Genomic DNA, 17,378 nt, shown 5'->3' on the forward strand with positions numbered 1-17,378 from the left:
TTTTGTTAAGTTGCCTAATAATTATGCACAGTAATAGTCACCTGCACACACAGATATCCCCCTAAAATAGCTAAAACTAAAAACTACTTCCAAAAACATTCAGCTTTGATATGAATGAGTTTTTTGGGTTCATTGAGAACATGGTTGTTGTTCAATAATAAAATTATTCCTCAAAAATACAACTTGCCTAATAATTCTGCACTCCCTGTAGATTCCGCCTGAGTTGTGTTGTTATGACTGTATAAATTACAGACTATAAAGAAGGCGTTGTCCAATTTGAAAACCAGAATAATCCATCTGCCTTCATCTGAAGACAATGATACAATAATATTACCTTTAAAGTTGTTAAGGAGAATGGCTACGCCTGCCGAATGTTGAGAGGCGTGGCAAAAATAACACTGATCACCCCACTGTGCTTTCCAGAATTTTACATCATTATCACTCGAATGAGTTTCTTGTAGAAAAATCAAATCAGCATTTTTCCGTCTACAGAAAATGAAAATTGACTTTCTTTTGGTACTGTCACGAATACCTCGAACATTAAGGGATAGTATTTTTAAGGAACTGAAATGTAAGTCTGTCATAAGAAAAGAAGGGAATGAATAAAGTGAACTGGATGTCTGTTAAACTAACTAGAAACTTATAAGGTGCTAAGGTATAAACACCTAAAGAAGATACTCTCAAAAGGGAACACTAAGTGTTGAGTACCTAAGTAAAATTCTTCAGACTCTTTGGTTTTTCCCCCCCCGATGCAGTGACCCAAATGCTTAAGCAAATTAACATTTATACACCAATAAAAGTAGGATATTTAACTACTCACACTGTAAAACATAAGCAAGTTCAAACATAACCATAATAATGTTTGCCAGATATTGGTACAACTAACTTGGAGGTATAAAAGTTTTATAGAAAATTTAAAGAGGATATTATTGGTTGTAAACATATTACCTAATGAACCTGAGGTATTTCAAGCAAAAACACAAAACAAAAACAATATACAAGTGCCTCAAAATGATTAAATATTGAACAGTAACATTGGGAGCCTGAGGTAGTTGAAATACCTGTTGTTAATGTTAGGTAACGTACAGAGTGAACTTAAAGTATTTCAGTCATCTTGCTGATCTTTTAATAACCTCTTATTTATGCAGTGTGTCTTACACCATCAATGATGGCCACAGGACCAATCCATTTGGTCTTCTTTCCCTCGTCACGGGCTTGTTTGACAGTTGGCCACAGTTTATTTCTGCACTGTCTCTCCATGTAGGTGAGATCTTCAGCCAACCTGAGATTCTTCTTCTTCATCACATCAGAGTTGAGGGAAGCTCTCCACACTTTGTGTCGGAAGGTGCGCATGGTGAACTGTATGATGATGGGGCGTGAGCGGTTTTCATCTCTTGTTCGACCAACTCTATGAACAGTATCTATCATGAACTCGAATTTGTTTTTTTCCTCTGGGATGATCAGGGCGATTATATCCATCACCTCTTTTCTTATATCTTTGTTACTATGCTCTGGGAGATTCAGCAAACGCAGGTTCCACCGCCGACTATATCTCTCGTCTCCTCTTGTTTCTCCTGAAGTGCAGCAATGCGATCTTTCAGCTTCTTCACAGTAACCTCTGTCTCTTTGCTCTGTATTTCAAGACCTTTCACGTGATCCCGCACGGCAATAATCTCCGCCGTGTTTTTGTTCGGATTTGGAGAATCTGTCATTCAGCCCATTAATAGCTTTCAAGATGTCGGCATTGGATACAGCTTCCTCTCTCACCTCATGCACTTCGATGCGGCTCTTCTTTGGGTTGGGGGATGCACAGTACAGTAGTGCAATTCATCCTGATCGGTGATTGGTCAAAAGTCTAGAGTGAAAGAAGAGGCTTGTGATTGGTGGAAAATGTTCAATGAAGAAGCCTTCTTTCATTCATTCAGTCTGTTGTCTGTTTTTTCTTTGTCAGGTGATGTTTCCAGCTCCTTTATCTCACCTGACGCCTGGAATGCCGTCTGTGGTCTTCAGCATGATCACAATGTGTTATTTGTGTATTTTGACTGGTTTACAATGACAGGACAGTAAGCATTATCAGTGTATATTCCAATAAAAGCATCGAGTTTTTACTCCAACATCGATGAGGATTTTCTTTTGGCTCTTTTGAACCAACAGGTTGGAAAGTCTCCTGAAACTAAGCGCAATTGAAAATCAATTCCTTTCTTTTCTTCTGTGATTATTATGTGCAAAGACTAGCCATAAGAGGAGTCTTTTAGGTTCTCCTGATGAGACAATGTAATTGTTTTACTTTTCTACTGGTAAAATCTGAAGGATTATTCATGCCATGACACTGTCATTTACAGACAGGCAAGAAATTAAAGGCATGCCCTGAACTCTTGACCCCTACACAGAGAGACATTGTTGCACTTTGCTGCCATGTTAGGGTTCACTTGTCAAAGGTAAAAGAGTTGTAAAATCATTACAAACTTGCTATGACAGATTATGTTTGTCCCGTGACAAATAGACTGAGTAGTTGATTATGAAAAAGGCGTGATCATACACCATGGCTTTCACAGTCACCTGACGTCAACCAAGACTATTCTGGGGAAATGTGTTTACTAAACAATTCCAGGATACACTGAAGTTGTTGTGGAGGCATGTTGTGGAGAAAAGAGATGTTATTTTTCCTGCCATTTTTTATCAGTTCATTTTACTATTTTCAGTTTTATTATTTGGATATTGTTATCGCATCATAATCATATAACAAGCATTTGCATTGATGCATTTATTGATATTACCTTAAAGTTTGCATTCATTTTAAGTTCACTTTTATTTACTTTATTTACTTTATGTACAGGTGCCAGTATAATCATATGATAATTTGTCATTGCAGGAGCACCTATGATTATTTTACACATTGCATTTGTGCCTTAAAGGAGTTGTGACTCAAGAAGTCGTCTCTTGAGGGTTATAAACTTTTGGTTAGGATTAGCCAATCTACTGTGAGGATGACCTGAGTTATTGAAGGATTGCACATGCTTACAATACATTTGTATTCTGTTCTTTTATTATTTTTATTCATGTATACCTTTTTATTAAGTTTTAAGTAGTGGTATCAGATTGAGACATTTGTTTAATACCTTTTTTATATATTTTACATATAAGCCAAGATCATCACACATAGGATGGCTTCAGCCTGGTTGCATAAGCAGAGAGGTCACATAGGGTGCAAGGCAAGGGTAACATATGCACAGACATACACACACACCCACACGTACACAGACATACAAGTGAGTTTATTTAGGTGAAAGGTAAGCATGCTTGCTAAGGTTGCAGTTTTTGTGGGTGTAGGTGATGGTTTGATAAGAGTACAGGATGTCTAACTGTCTTGTGGGGACTGTGGGTGCGGGGACTGCACCGAGAGAAGGATGGAAGCCAATGTTCTTTTAAAAAGGGGTCAAAAGTTAACTGGGGTTTTGTGGGTTTGATTTGACGTATGCAAATATTGTATCTGTTTAAGACATGAAGGGGCGTTGTATTAATCTGCCCATATAAAACCTTTATGTTGTTTATTGTTTGAGAGATCCACCTTTGATGTTCTGCAGGGTGTGTCTCCCACACGTGTGATTTTCATTAAAGTCATCGCTTGAATTCATCTTTTGGACCATTGTGGTTACTTGCATTCCTCCTGTGTTTTCTTCCCAATATTTTGAACCCAATAATGTGTTGTACAAATACTTCCAAAACTTGTCTTTGCCTGCTTGTACACATTGCTTCTTTGGTTCAGGTCTGTTATGTGTTTCTACATAGTTGTGTCTACATGCCTAAGGCAGATTAAAGCCCAATTTAGACATTCATTAAGTAAATCCACAACTCACTGTTACTGTAACACAGGACACTTTATTAAAGTGGACGAAACAGGAATACAGGAAAACAGCACTGCAGGGTAGTCAATCAGTGAACTGAACTACAAAAAGTCAAAAGTGCCTATCAGGTAGGCTGGAATCATACACGTTACCATCAACAATATCATTGTGAATGTTACACGTACTTAAAGAAAGTTTACAACGAGCGAGATGTACTGACAATAGCCAAACACGGGTAAATGTGTAGTAAATGGCAGTGCGGTAAATCTGCCTAGTATGATATTAAATACACTTACTACTTAATATATCTCAGATGGTTTGTAACGAGCCACGGAAGGCATCATGTTGACTTGAAGGCGCGTGGATACCCTCCGTGCGTGAGTGAAGGCAGCGGCTCGGCTGAGCAGCTGCTGTGTGCAGGTTTGGTGAAGACCACAGTTCTCACCAGGCCTGCTGACGAGGTGCATGGGCATCTGGATTTACAACATGAATTGCTAATGTCGCGATCATCAGTTGTAGCCACTGAAAAGACTAGAAATGGGCGTAATACATTAGATGTCGGCTAGCGCGCGGCTAACATTTACCACAAAGAAAAAGCCTTAAATGCGCTATTCAGCGTCGTGTAATTTCCGCTAAATCCAGAGTCTGTAACTTCACGTAAACAGAAGAAATGCCAGTTTCCATTTCAAAAAAATAGCGAACTTGCCGGCTTCTTCGCTGTGTGTTGTTGTTGTTGTTTTGGTGACGCAACTTCCGTCGACCAGACGATTGGTCGTCTACAGTGGGTTTCGGCGCTCCTATTGGCCCGAGTCTACAGTGTCTACGCTCACCGTAGATTCCGGGCCAATGAAAAGACGTAATGGTCTACAGACACCGTAGACGTTGCACTAAGAGGGGTCTGAGGGAGAGGTTTGCATAAGCCTGCAAAGGTTTTATCTGGCTCCAAGTCCATTATCAGTCCTTCCTTTCTTCTTGCCTCTTTTTTGGCCATTTTGCAAGCTTATCTCGTGGCTATTAGCTAAATGTTTCTATACAAGCTAACACTTCACCGTGTCGGAATTCGGCAGGAAAAAAAAGAAAAGAAACTCAGTTTCGCCTGATTTTATGTTATAAAGATGTCCTGTACGAGCGCAAAACACAAGTGCAATGAGTCACTTCTAATAAAGGAATTATCTGAGTCAGTTTAGATCATTTAAAACGTTTGGTACTCATCAGAGATTCACGAGCTTACAGAGAAGCGTCCACACAGGTCGCCATCTTGGCTCCTCCTCCATCCACAGCGCTCTTTGATCTTCTCAAAGGACCATTATGACGCCGCGGGCGACGTCACGTTCTCTGCTAAACCGAGTCCTTAAATAGGGGAGCTCCTTTAACAGTTAACATTGGAGCATTTTCAGAAACAGCCAGTTGTTTTAGACAAAGCTAATACGTATTTAACCTGTGACACCGTGCTTTAAACCTTTAAAAAAATGTCACAGGAATCATTAAATGACTTACCTTCTGGAAGCCATAGTAGAGAGGAATCACTAATGCTGCAGCTTGAGGCTAGTGAGATGAGCCTGTCTCAGGTTTACAGAGACATAGGGCTTCATTTTGAGTACACCCGTAGAATAACTGCAGAACAAAAGGAAGAGCTTGAAAATATTAAGAAAGAAAACACAGATCTCAAGGAAACGCTCAATAATATTAAGAAAGAAAACACAGATCTCAGGGAAGAGCTCGAAAATATTGAGAAAGAAAACGCAGATCTCAGGAAAGGGTTCGAGAATAACAGGAAAGACAACACAGAGCTCAGAGAAGAGCTCAAAAATAGAAGGGAAGAGCTCAAAAATAGCAGTGAAGAGCTCGAAAATAGCAGGAAAGACAATGCAGAGCTCAAGGAAGAGCTCGAAATTAGCAGGAAAGACAACGCAGAGCTCAGGGAACAGCTCGAAAATAGCAGGAAAGACAACCAAGAGCTCAAAAATAGCAGGGAAGAGCTCGAAAAAAGCAGGAAAGACAACGCAGAGCTCAAGGAAGAGCTCGAAATTAGCTGGAAAGTCAACGCAGAGCTCAGGGAACAGCTCAAAAATAGCAGGAAAGCGAATGCAGAACTCATGAAAACTGTGGAAAATAATCAGCGCCTACTTAAAGTAGGTTCAGGTCTTGCCACAGTGGCCATTGTTGTTCCTGCAGCTTGCTGGGCCATCTCAAAGCTTTTTGGCTGAAGGGAATGTCCCGGGGATCATTCAAAGAACGGGGATCGATACAATTGTGGATTGTGGTCCACATCCACAATTACAGCCCTACTGTAATTGTGGATGTGGACCAGTTACCCTTTAAAAACAGTAATGATGTTTTCCAGCCACAGTCCACCTTCATCCTGGCGTTGTTCCCGCTGGTGCAGGGCACTCGAGCATCTTTTGGACTCGAGCCACAGCCCACCAGCCTGTCATAAATATGCTGTGCTCTCCTTTATGTTTGATTTTATTTTGCCCCTCACCCCCAACCCCAACCAGTCATGGCAGAAGACCGCCCTCCCTGAGCCTGGTTCTGCCAGAGGTTTCTTCCTGTTAAAAGGGAGTTTTTCCTCTCCACCGTTGCCAGAGTGCTTGCTCATAGGGGATCATTTGATTGTTGGGGTTGAATTTTTGGGTTTCATTTAATTGTCTTGAACTGAAAAACCTAAAAATTCAGGTGAGGGTTTTACATAGTGGAGAGCACTACATTTGTTAACTGCACTTTTTTTATTGTAGTTTTTGCAGTGCTTCCTACTACAAAAACTACAGATAAAAACCTTGCAGTTAGCAGCAAATCAAAATAAAGTTTTTATTTCAAATATATTTCATTATATTTTCTGTCATCATTTTATTATAGATTAAGTGCACACAGAGTCTGTCCTTAGTGTGCGTGCGTGCGTGTGTGTGTGTGTGTGGCAGCTCCAATTATAGAGCCAGCATTCCTCACTAGTTTGTCTCCTCTCCTTGCATCCTTGTTTCTGATAATGTTGATACAACACAAACTCTCGTCAGAGAGATACATGTTTTAAAGGTGAGCAGCCAAATAATTATTAAAACATTATAAAAACAACACAAAAACAGCTTGTTAGAGTTAGCTGGTAGATTAGCATTTGAGATTTCCATTGAGAACAGCGAGGTTCAATTTTCAGTCCTCTTTTATTCTCATGATACATGTCGTCCAATTGCATCTCACCCTGCAGGATTTTTACAGAAATATTTAATAAAATCTTCTAATTTTCATCATGTTTTTCTGTAATGGTGTCTGGGTGGTTGACCCAGTGTTTTAAGTTTGGACATTTTGTCGGTGTTTAGTTTACCTGTGTCTGTTTCCTGTTTTATTATGATAGTCTTTTGTCCTGTGCTCGTTATGTTGAGTTTACTTCCTGTTTCATTAGTTAGATTTGTTCCATCCGTGTTTTCACCACTCTTCCTCAAAAGCCTCTTTGTCAGCAATACCGGCACAGAGGGCGAGAAGCCTTGATGCTGATAGACTCAAACGAAAACCAAAAGAAAAAGAATTTACAAAATAAAAATGTCTGGAAATCATCTTTCAAAACCGCAATTGCAGGGTTAGACCTTTCACCAGGAGGAGAGCTGGATTTGCTGGTGCGCTACCTTGGTAAAGATTCAGCCAAACAAGCCAAACAAATGAGAGCTGTCAATATCAGATGCCCTGAAGTTGGTTTAGCTATGACTTGGGACAGACTTGAAGAAGTATATGGCTTCCCAGAAGCTGTAGAGCAAGCTCTCTTTCAAAAGGTAGACAGCTTCCCTAAAATCACACTTAAAGAGCCTTATAAACTCCGTGATCTTGCTGACCTAATGTTAGAGCTAGAGGCAGCTAAGCTGGATGGTTACTTACCTGGCTTGTCGTACTTAGACACATCAAGAGGGATCCAAGCGATAGTCGAAAAATTGCCGTACAATCTACAAGAAAAGTGGATGAATATTGGCTCAAAGTACAAGCACAATTATGGCGTCAGCTTTCCCCCCTTTACTGTGTTTGTCAACTTCATTCGCACTGAAGCCAGAACACGAACTGACCCTAGCTTCAGCGTTCGCAGCCCTAACCAACCCATAACAACAGAACGAAGACACATGCATGAAAGGTTCCCCAAAGAGCCCATATCTGTTCACAAAACTCAAGTACAGGACAAGGCAGATGCAGAAAAATCCAAATGTGCTGTGAATCCAAATAAACAGTGCCCAATTCACAACAAGCCTCATCCCCTGAAAAGGTGCAGAGGGTTCAGAGAGAAACCCTTGGAAGAGCGCAAACAGATTCTCAAAAAATTAAACGTCTGCTTTCGCTGCTGCTCATCTACTGACCATCTAGCCAAGAACTGTGAATCAGAAATCACGTGCACTGAGTGTGACAGCAAGAATCACATTTCTGCCCTCCACCCAGGTCCAGCACCACGGGAGTCTAAATCGCCCCCTTCCCCACAGCAAGGCGGGGAGAGTGACAAAGCAGACACCCAAGAAGTCACGTCTCGGTGTACTGAGGTGTGTGGAGAAGGAGTGAGCGCCAGAGAATGTTCAAAAATCACACTAGTGAATGTATATCCTGCTGGACACAGAGAGCAAACAAAGAAAATGTATGCAATCTTGGACGATCAGAGTAATCGATCGTTGGCACGTTCCCAGTTCTTTGATGTTTTTCAGATCCAAGGAGAGAGTCGCCCGTACATGTTAAAGATGTGTGCCGGACTCACAGGAGTATCAGGAAGAAGTGCTTCTGGCTTTATAGTAGAGTCAGTGAATGGAAAGGCAAGTCTTCCTCTGCCAACACTCCTCGAATGTAACGACATTCCAGATAACCGCTCTGAGATACCAACTCCAGAAGCTGCCCATCACCACGCCCATCTACGACAGATTGCTAACTTGATCCCGCCATTAGACCCAAACGCCAACATACTACTATTGCTGGGACGAGACATGCTTCGAGTCCACAAAGTCCGGGAGCAAATAAACGGCCCAGACGACGCCCCATTTGCTCAGAGACTCGACATGGGTTGGGTTGTGGTAGGTGATGTCTGTCTTGATGGAGTGCACAGACCCCCACACGTGAACAGCTATAAGACTTTTGTATAAAAGGCCCCAAAGTTCATAGAATAGTTTTATTGGTGTTTATAAGTTTATATAAGTTCATTTAATATTCACTCTTCTGTCAGTTTGGGCCAGCCCACCTTCTAGTGACATCATCCGGTTAGTAAGGTGGGCAGTTTAATGTCGGATGAGCAGTGTTGGTCTGGAGGTGGTGCACTGATTCCTGGGGAATGTTATGTGTGCGTAAATGACAAGTGAGTATTGACCGGTGTTGTATTTTGCCTTTGTTTGTGTCAGTACTGTAGTATGTTTACCATTTAGGAGCTAATGTAGTCCATAGTTGGAGCGGTAGGCCACGCATGCAACGCGTGAGTTCACCCTCATTTCATATGGCAATTTATGTCGTCAGCTTATCCTGGTTTAGCTTTGTTGACGCTTGTACGGTCGCTCGTATGTCCATAACGTCATTCCTGTGTTATCAAACCTTCTCTGTATGTTGTATGTGATGCTTGTGATTGTTTACTTTGAAGTAGCGGAGTTTGTAGTGTACAATTAGGTATGAGGATTAATAAAATAGCGATCGTAGTTTGACCGGAAGGATCGCGTTCCCGCTTGCCCTTCACAATAAGAGCATTACGGCAGATTGTAATGGGGGCGCTTTTATTTTGTACAACTACCGGAAGTAGTTCCTGTGTACTGACGGTAACTTAACCTCGCACTAATGCTGTTTAGTTGCATAGTGTGAGCAGTTTGAAGTGTACTGTATTGTCTTATTTCTATATATGTGATTATGTCAACTATGTTGTATCATGTTTATATTTGACTGTTTTACTTGTTTATTCTCTTTATTTATCGTTATTTCCCTTGTGTATTTCCTTTGTAGGAAACCACACACACACACACACACCTATGTACACCCGCTGTTTACAGCCCCAGAAATTGAGTGGTGACAATAAAGTGCCTCAAACGGAACCTCAAGCTCCCTTCTTCTTTCCTACTCTGGGACAATTCGGCCTTAAGTGGTGTTCTGGCCGACACACCGGGGCGACCGTAGTGCTCAAAGTCTGAATCAGTGCCACAGCCGTGCCTATCTTTGATATCTCCACTACAACTTTCATACTGGAGAATGGCCGTGCAAGCCATTTTCAGCCATGCAGCAGTCAAATAACTGTTAAAGAGACATTCACAAAAGCTCCTGAGCATAGTCACAACTAGTGCTGGGCGATATGGAAAAAATATTTATCACGATATGAATTATTTTATATCACGATAACGATATATATCACGATATACCACCTGACCTGTGGTCATCTGGAAAGTATGCAGTCTTTAAACAGCGAGTGGAGAGGGTGCAGTCTTTGTTTTGAGTTACTGTAAAGCATGTCGCAAATCCGGGTGCATGTAAAGCAGCACCATGTTGCAAAACAACAAGACAGAGTTTCTTTGTGAAAAATGTCATTTTTTTATACTTTATTTTCTCTTGCATAAAGTTAAGAGTATGTAAAGTGAGAAGACAACATTAATATATTTGCACAGGCTATTTAACCCTTTAAGACCTACCATAGAACCAAGTCCACCAGAGCTTATCTTAAAATTGATTTATTTTGAGTGTCTTCATAGTTTTATTTTTGAGATACACAAATTTTTATATACTACAGGAAAAATGAAAATAAATAAATGCAAATTTGCAAAAACACAGCATGTGCATCAAAATAAACGATTTACAGCAGTGTAATTTGACTTCTAAGCATCCCAGAAACGATACAGAAGAACATAAAGTCAAACATGACTTTTAAAAACACCAACATAGGCTTTGAAGCTTAAAAAACTACATTTTCCGCGAAAATGACATCACTTCCGGTTTCGGACATGTAATGGCGGACATGCGATAGTTCGCGCTGAGTTATATTCCAGTGTAGGAAGTGTTATGAACAGCTGATCGGATCGGCAAAACCTGTTTCTGGAATATTATGTTTTTGTTGCTGCAAGTCTGGAATATTATGTTTTTGTTGCTGGAAGTGCTTTTTATGCAATTTTTGCAAAGCTATGTGTGGAAGGAAACCGTGACCTAGGGCAAGCTAATGGAATAAGATGTAAGTACAACTCCTACCGTTTCATATGCAAAAAAAACCATTATTGCGCTACCTTACGTGGTTACAGTTCTACAGGGATTTAAAAATAGTTAGGGAAAACGGAGTTTGCCTGCTCCGACCGGTTTTAAAGGGTTAATGATATATTTTATGTAATAATTTGTAAAATTCGGGTTAGAAACGATAGAAACGATAGAAGACAAATGGCACGATAGAAACTTTTCTATCGTCCACACGATATATATCGTCATATCGCCCAGCACTAGTCACAACCCCTCAAGCCTTCATGTATCAGGATGTAATGTGGACAGCATTGGTCAGCAGGTTTTCACACGCACAGCGGATGATCACAGACTTGCACCATCAGTTGAGGATATGCAGTTTCTCCAAATAATGGACTCAGAGTTCTATCAGGGCAGTGACAAATAGCTGGGTTGGTCCTCTGCCTTTCCGATCGCCACGACAACGGCTCCCGAACAACAGACAACTAGCCTACGATCGCCTTATGTCACTCCGGCGCACTCTTGAAAAACGACCTGAAATGAAAACACACTTTCTGGAGTTTATGAAGAACATGCTTACCAGAGGACATGCCGAAGTGGCACCAGCTCTCAGTCAGAACCAGGAATGCTGGTACTTCCCTTTGTTTGGAGTTTACCATCCGAAGAAACCTGCCAAAATTAGGGTCGTATTTGACTCAAGCGCCCCATATGAAGGAGTCTCTCTCAACGACGTGTTGCTAACAGGCCCCGACCTCAACAACAGTCTTGTTGGGGTGCTCATAAGATTCAGAAAGGAGCAGGTGGCCATAACGGCGGACATTGAACACGTTCCACTGTTTTGTTGTCAAAGAGAGCCACAGAGACTTTCTCCGCTTCTTGTGGTACAAAGATAACGACATGTCATCTGAAGTTATAGAGTATCGCATGCGGGTGCACATTTTTGGGAACAGTCCCTCCCCCTCCGTCGCCATATATGGGTTGAAGAAAGCAGCAGCGACTGGTGAGCTAGATTTTGGGAGTGAGGTGCGGACATTCATTGAGCGAGATTTCTACGTCGATGACGCTCTCAAATCATTTTCTACTGAAGAAAGGGCTATACAAGTTCTCCAAGCTCAACAGGCTCTTGCTTCCTCAAATCTCAGACTACACAAAGTCATCTCCAACCGACCTACAGTCCTAGAGGCTTTTCCACCAGAAGACAGGGCAAAAAATATTGGAAACTTGGACCTGTGCGCTCAAGACTTGCCAGTGCAATGCAGTTTAGGGCTGCTGTGGAATGTTAACACGGACACTTTCACATTCAAAGTTGAAAACGAGCAAAAGGCCTTCACGCGTAGAGGTGTCCTCTCTACTGTTAATAGTCTCTACAACCCCCTAGGGTTTCTCGCTCCAATCACAATTCAAGGCAGGCTGATTCTCAGAGAACTTACCAGCTTGACGGATGACTGGGATGCAGCACTCCCAGACAACATGAAAGCAGAGTGGAGGGTTTGGAAGGACTCACTTCGAGATTTAGAAGGTCTCCAAATACCACGCCCCTACACTTCTCTCTCTACATCTGGCGCTCAAACCAAAAAACTTTGTGTATTCGCTGATGCATCCGTGAAAGCCATTGCAGCTGTCACTTACATCAAACTGTCTACTTCAAACGAAACAGAAATCGGCTTTGTGTTTGGGAAAACAAAGCTAGCTCCTCAAGCCGGCCTCACGATTCCAAGGCTAGAGTTATGTGCCGCAATGCTTGCAGTTGAAGTTGCGGAGCTGATAGTAGCGGAAATAGACATCACGTTTGACGACATTGAGTACTACACCGACAGTAAAGTCGTGCTAGGCTACATCCACAATCAGTCACGAAGATTTTATGTGTACGTGCATAACAGGGTCCAACGCATCCTCCAATCAACATGCTCCAACCAGTGGAAACATGTTCCATCCGAACTCAACCCAGCAGATTATGGGTCCCGCTCTGTTGCAGCAGCGCAACTGAGCAGCACAACATGGTTTAAAGGGCCGGCCTTTCTCCTCAAACCGTCTGCACAGCCACAATCTCCAGTCACGTTTGACCTTGTGGATCCCGCCCTTGATACGGAAATGCGTCCGCTGGTGACAGCAAATCTGACACAAGCCACAAAATCAACAGTAAGTTCATCTCATTTTGAGAAGTTTTCCAACTACAGTCCTCTCCTCAGAGCAGTTGCCCGCTTGATCCACATTGCTCGTTCCTTTGGTCTATCCAACCAAGCATCCAGCTGTCGTGGTTGGCATCTCTGTCAACCCACGGTGGAAGAATTGGAAAATGCGAAGGTTTGCATAAAGAGTGTTCAGAGTGAGTGCTACAAAAGGGAAATAAAGTGTATTCAGGAAGGAATCAAGATTTTCTCCTCAAGCAGTCTCTGGAAACTGCATCCGATTTTAGACAGTAATGGACTCTTAAGAGTTGGGGGCCGGATCATACAATCTGAACTGGGCATCGACACCACTCACCCTCTCGTCATCCCTGCCCGACACCACTTGGGAACGCTCTTAATACGACACTTTCACGAGACTGTGAAACACCAAGGAAGACATTTCACAGAAGGTGCCATTAGAGCTGCAGGGTTCTGGATGGTAGGGCCCAAAGGGCTATCAGTACAGTGCTTTTTTAAGTGTGTCACATGCAAGAAATTGAGAGGAAAAGCAGAATGTTAGCAAATGGGGAAACTTACCATCTGAACGATTGCGAGTTGCACCCCCCTTCACATATGTGGGTGTAGCCGTGGCATTGTAACACGGCGCACGAGAGGAGGACAAGCTAGCTCTAAAAGGTGGGCCGTGATGTTCTCATGTCTGTCAACAAGAGCAGTCCATATCGAGTTGATCCTCATCCTCACGCCATCAATGCTGCTCACGATGAAACCAGACTCAGCAACGCCACCCCCTGGTGACTTTGGAAAGGGGATACTTCTGAAAGAACAATGGAAAAGAGTACAAAGTCTCGCTGACATGTTCTGGTCCAAATGGAGACGGGAATACCTTCATACTCTTCAGTTGCGACACAAATGGCAGGACAAGAAACAAAGTCTCAAGGAAGGGGACATCGTTCTGCTCAAAGACATTCAGGTGAAGAGGAGCGATTGGCCCATGTGTGTCATAACCAAGACTTTCCCAGGCAGAGATGGACTTGTCAGGAAAGTCGAAGTAACTACTTCTCACTCAGGCAATAAGAAGACTTTCTCTCGTCCTGTAACAGAAGTAGTTTTGCTGCTGTCCCCCGAAAAGTTTAGTGACTGACAATTTAATATGGGATTGTTATAATCCCAGGTGGGGAGTGTTATGTTACTGCTTAGTTAATTTCATGTTTCAGATGTTAGTAAAATGTGCCACTCTGTGGCCCCTTTAAGTCGATATTTTATGACAGTAGAAGAAGAGTTAGACAGGAAGTGGATGTTTTCTTGCTATGCTGTTTCAAGATGGCCGCTCCACATTCATGTCCTTCCTTTGGGTGTTTGTTAAAGCATTGTCCGTAAGTATTTAATGGTAAAAAGCAACGAGACACTCCCAAGTGTTGTCTTTATGTGTGATGGATCACAGTTAACAAGTTTTCAATGTGCTATTCATATGTAAATGAGATCGCCAGTTCATATGCTAATTAGCGGTGCTAATCGTCATGCTAGCTTCTCAAATGCATTGTTAGGTCATTGGTTTAAGGCTGTACAATCCGTTAAGGCTGTATGTTGTTGTTAACAGTACAGATGAGTAATGTGCATTTCCACATATGCTTTATTGTTACAGTTTCACAAAATGAAAGAACCAGTAAACTTCATAAGATCTCATCTATTGTCTGGACTTCCTGGGTTCATGTTTAGCTGTTTGGATAGCTAGTCAGACTTCTAGCGAGGCCATTTACAGTGACACTAATTAGTTAGAAGTGGAAATAAATTCACAAATGAATACTTTATTCAATGTTTTAAATTAATTGAACTGAATTTTAATAAATTTTATTAAAAAAATAAAACTCACCATCACCCCAGAATTCATAAGCACAACCAACCAAGGTCTTGCAACAGTTGTATAAGGATCAAATGTCCTGTAGTAATGGGTCAGACTCCCCATACTCCCCAAGCATCTCCCACAGGACACTCTGAGGGACACAAACGCCTTCTCCAAGTCCACAAAGCACATGTAGACTATTTGGGTAAACGTCCATGCACCCACAAGTATCCTTAAGTGGGTAAAGAGCTGGTCAGGACCAGGGGTCCGTTCTTCGTACCTCGCTAAGTAAGTTAGCTGGATTTAATTGTTGACGATTTCGCGTGATCTTGGATCGTTCGGTTCTCCGAAGCTCATCCGGGACTTGCTGTCATAGCAACAGATCCGTAAGCGTAAACCTGCTTGGGAGCAGGCTTACTTTATGTAAACAGGATTAGATCGCGGCCACTCAGGTATGTCCGCTTCATTTATACGAAAGCAACAGCGATATTTCTCCACTGTTTTTCCATAAATAAATATTATCAATGTAACTAAAGATAATGCAGTATTTGATTCTTTTATTGATTTCATACAGATACATACAGGTCATTTCCTAAAAAAAGGGAAATGTACTATTAATCATTCCATTTCATGTATTTGATTATTTCAGATGTAATTCATATTTTAGAGTAGTAATAGTAAAACACTTCGTGTAATCAAGATGAGAGACCACGGCTATAAAAGCGAAGGTGGATTTGGGAAGTCTGTCGCAGCCATGTCCTGTCCGTTTGTACGCGAGCAACCCGTTGCGGAAGGTGCAAGATTGATAAGGAGAGTTTTCAGAATTCAGCGGATATTGCGGGATAGACAGGATCCTTTAGCTCAGCGCGACAGTGTGCTCATAGAGAGTGTGAAGGGGAGAAATATTTTACTGCTATTATTTGCTGCTATTTTCAGGGTTCGTACGGGTGCTTGAAATCCTTGAAAGTGCTTGAATTCTGATGTCCTCTTTTCAAGGTTGTGAAAGTGCTTGAATTTCAGATGTGGTGCTTAAAAGTGCATGAAAATGTAACTGTATTTCATTCACAATAAATAGCTATCTGATTGAATTGTTTTCTGATCAGATAGAGAAATAAAATGAGTAACAAAAAGCAAAAGCAATTTTCCCCCGCGTGGGCTGCCTTGCGTCTGTTTTAATATGTGACCCCGCCCCTCCCTCGGACAGTTGGGGATGAGTGCGCTAACATACCTGTAGGTTGCTGTTTTAATGCTTTTAATGTTTTTAATGATGGAAAACAACAATGGCGGAGTTTGCGCTCTCTGGTCGCATGATAGGTGAGTCCTAGTAAATAATTTTCCAGTACGCGACGCGTACGTTACACATGCTATTTAAAGAAAAAGAAAAAAAAAAGATTATTATTTAGCTAGCTATCAAACTCGCTGGAGACATGATTGAAATGCACTGAGTGTGATGCAGTATGGCAGCGCTATTACGGAATATGCTGTGAACTTAGCTAACATTACTTAGCAGTAATATGAGTAATTTACTCAAGTGAAAGCTTTAAACATTAGCCCGATACATAACTAGCTAACTTAAGGCTTTCTGATTAACCCTCTGGGGTCGACGGACCCAGATCCTCCATTTCAACTTGGGTCAAATGTGCGGACTTCAAACTATATACCAGTTTTTTTAAATTGTATTGATAGGTCACGTAAAACCGATGTTTTTTGTTTTTTATTTTGTTTTGTTTTGTTTTGTTTTGGGGGGAGGGGGGTCTGAATACAACAGTGGCGTTTACTCCGGGAAGAAACGGCAAAAACTGTTTTTTATGGAGAGCGCTAGCAAAGACGCTTTGCTTGTGAGTGAAAAAAGAAAAACACTCCTTCCCTATTGGTGGAAAAATGTACCATGTCGACCAATCAAAAAAATGATACAGCAACATGTGGTATTTGGTTGTTGGGAAGAGAGGGAAGAGAGAGAGCGAGTGAGCGAAAGAGAGAGAGAGAGTTTTGATACGAGATTTGTGACGTTTATCGTGTTTGGAGTCTCAAGTTAGTGTGTTGTCTTGTGTAGTTAGTGTGTAGTGTAGTAGTTGTGTTTTGTGTGTCAGTTCTACTAGTGAACGTTACAGTTGCTGCAAAAAAGCCACCAAAGGCAGGTTGCAGTGTAAACGCTGAGTGACACACCTGCTGTCAGACCTGCAGGTTTATCCCTGTGCTGTTCTCATCTGTGTTATAGTGACACAAACTATGTTTTGGAGTTGCATAAATAATTTGTGTGCCTTCTTATTTGATGCAGAACACCTGATTGTTCTGTAAATAGTTTTGAATGGTTATATAAAAAACGTCTGAGCCTTGGCTGCATTTTTAGGTAAATAGTACCATATAACTCTGTTGTTTGCAAAACTTGTTCATATTTTTTAAAAATGTCCAATTTCTATTACT

General features: G+C 41.6%; 3 protein-coding genes and 1 long non-coding RNA gene across 10 annotated transcripts in view; all 4 read left to right on the forward strand.

Annotated features, from left to right (window-relative positions):
- Positions 1-117: 117 nt before the first annotated feature.
- On the forward strand, positions 118-3,634 carry LOC112846710 (uncharacterized). Its single transcript, XR_003219846.1, has 2 exons — positions 118-1,345; positions 1,952-3,634. It is a non-coding gene; the product is annotated as an uncharacterized LOC112846710 (long non-coding RNA).
- Positions 3,635-4,326: 692 nt separating this feature from the next.
- Positions 4,327-6,124, forward strand: LOC109201962 (dynein regulatory complex subunit 4). Its single transcript, XM_019358035.2, has one exon. The coding sequence runs from the start codon at positions 5,315-5,317 to the stop codon at positions 6,050-6,052; it is 738 nt and encodes a 245-aa protein (XP_019213580.1). The 5' UTR covers positions 4,327-5,314; the 3' UTR covers positions 6,053-6,124.
- Positions 6,125-6,834: 710 nt separating this feature from the next.
- On the forward strand, positions 6,835-9,860 carry LOC109201783 (uncharacterized). The gene is made up of 2 exons (XM_025906607.1): positions 6,835-9,147; positions 9,777-9,860. Exon 1 carries the CDS (start codon positions 7,325-7,327, stop codon positions 8,936-8,938), a length of 1,614 nt encoding a protein of 537 aa, XP_025762392.1. The 5' UTR covers positions 6,835-7,324; the 3' UTR covers positions 8,939-9,147; positions 9,777-9,860.
- Positions 9,861-11,255: 1,395 nt separating this feature from the next.
- The window catches only part of LOC102080623 (transmembrane emp24 domain-containing protein 6), a 43,724-nt gene continuing 37,601 nt past the window's right edge, over positions 11,256-17,378 (forward strand). For all 7 annotated transcript variants that reach the window (XR_003219825.1, XR_003219826.1, XR_002061913.2 and 4 more), the window contains exon 1: positions 11,256-14,487. The gene's annotated coding sequence lies outside the window, so the exon portion shown is untranslated. The remainder of the gene's footprint in view (positions 14,488-17,378) is intronic.

This window comes from Oreochromis niloticus, linkage group LG4 (genome assembly GCF_001858045.2).
Source record: "Oreochromis niloticus isolate F11D_XX linkage group LG4, O_niloticus_UMD_NMBU, whole genome shotgun sequence".
Classification (NCBI taxonomy): domain Eukaryota; kingdom Metazoa; phylum Chordata; class Actinopteri; order Cichliformes; family Cichlidae; genus Oreochromis; species Oreochromis niloticus.

Excerpts from the sequence above, each read along its gene's own strand:
- LOC109201962 (XM_019358035.2), top strand. The coding sequence starts at position 5,315 with ATGTCACAGGAATCATTAAATGACTTACCTTCTGGAAGCCATAGTAGA.
- LOC109201783 (XM_025906607.1), top strand. The coding sequence starts at position 7,325 with ATGCTGATAGACTCAAACGAAAACCAAAAGAAAAAGAATTTACAAAAT.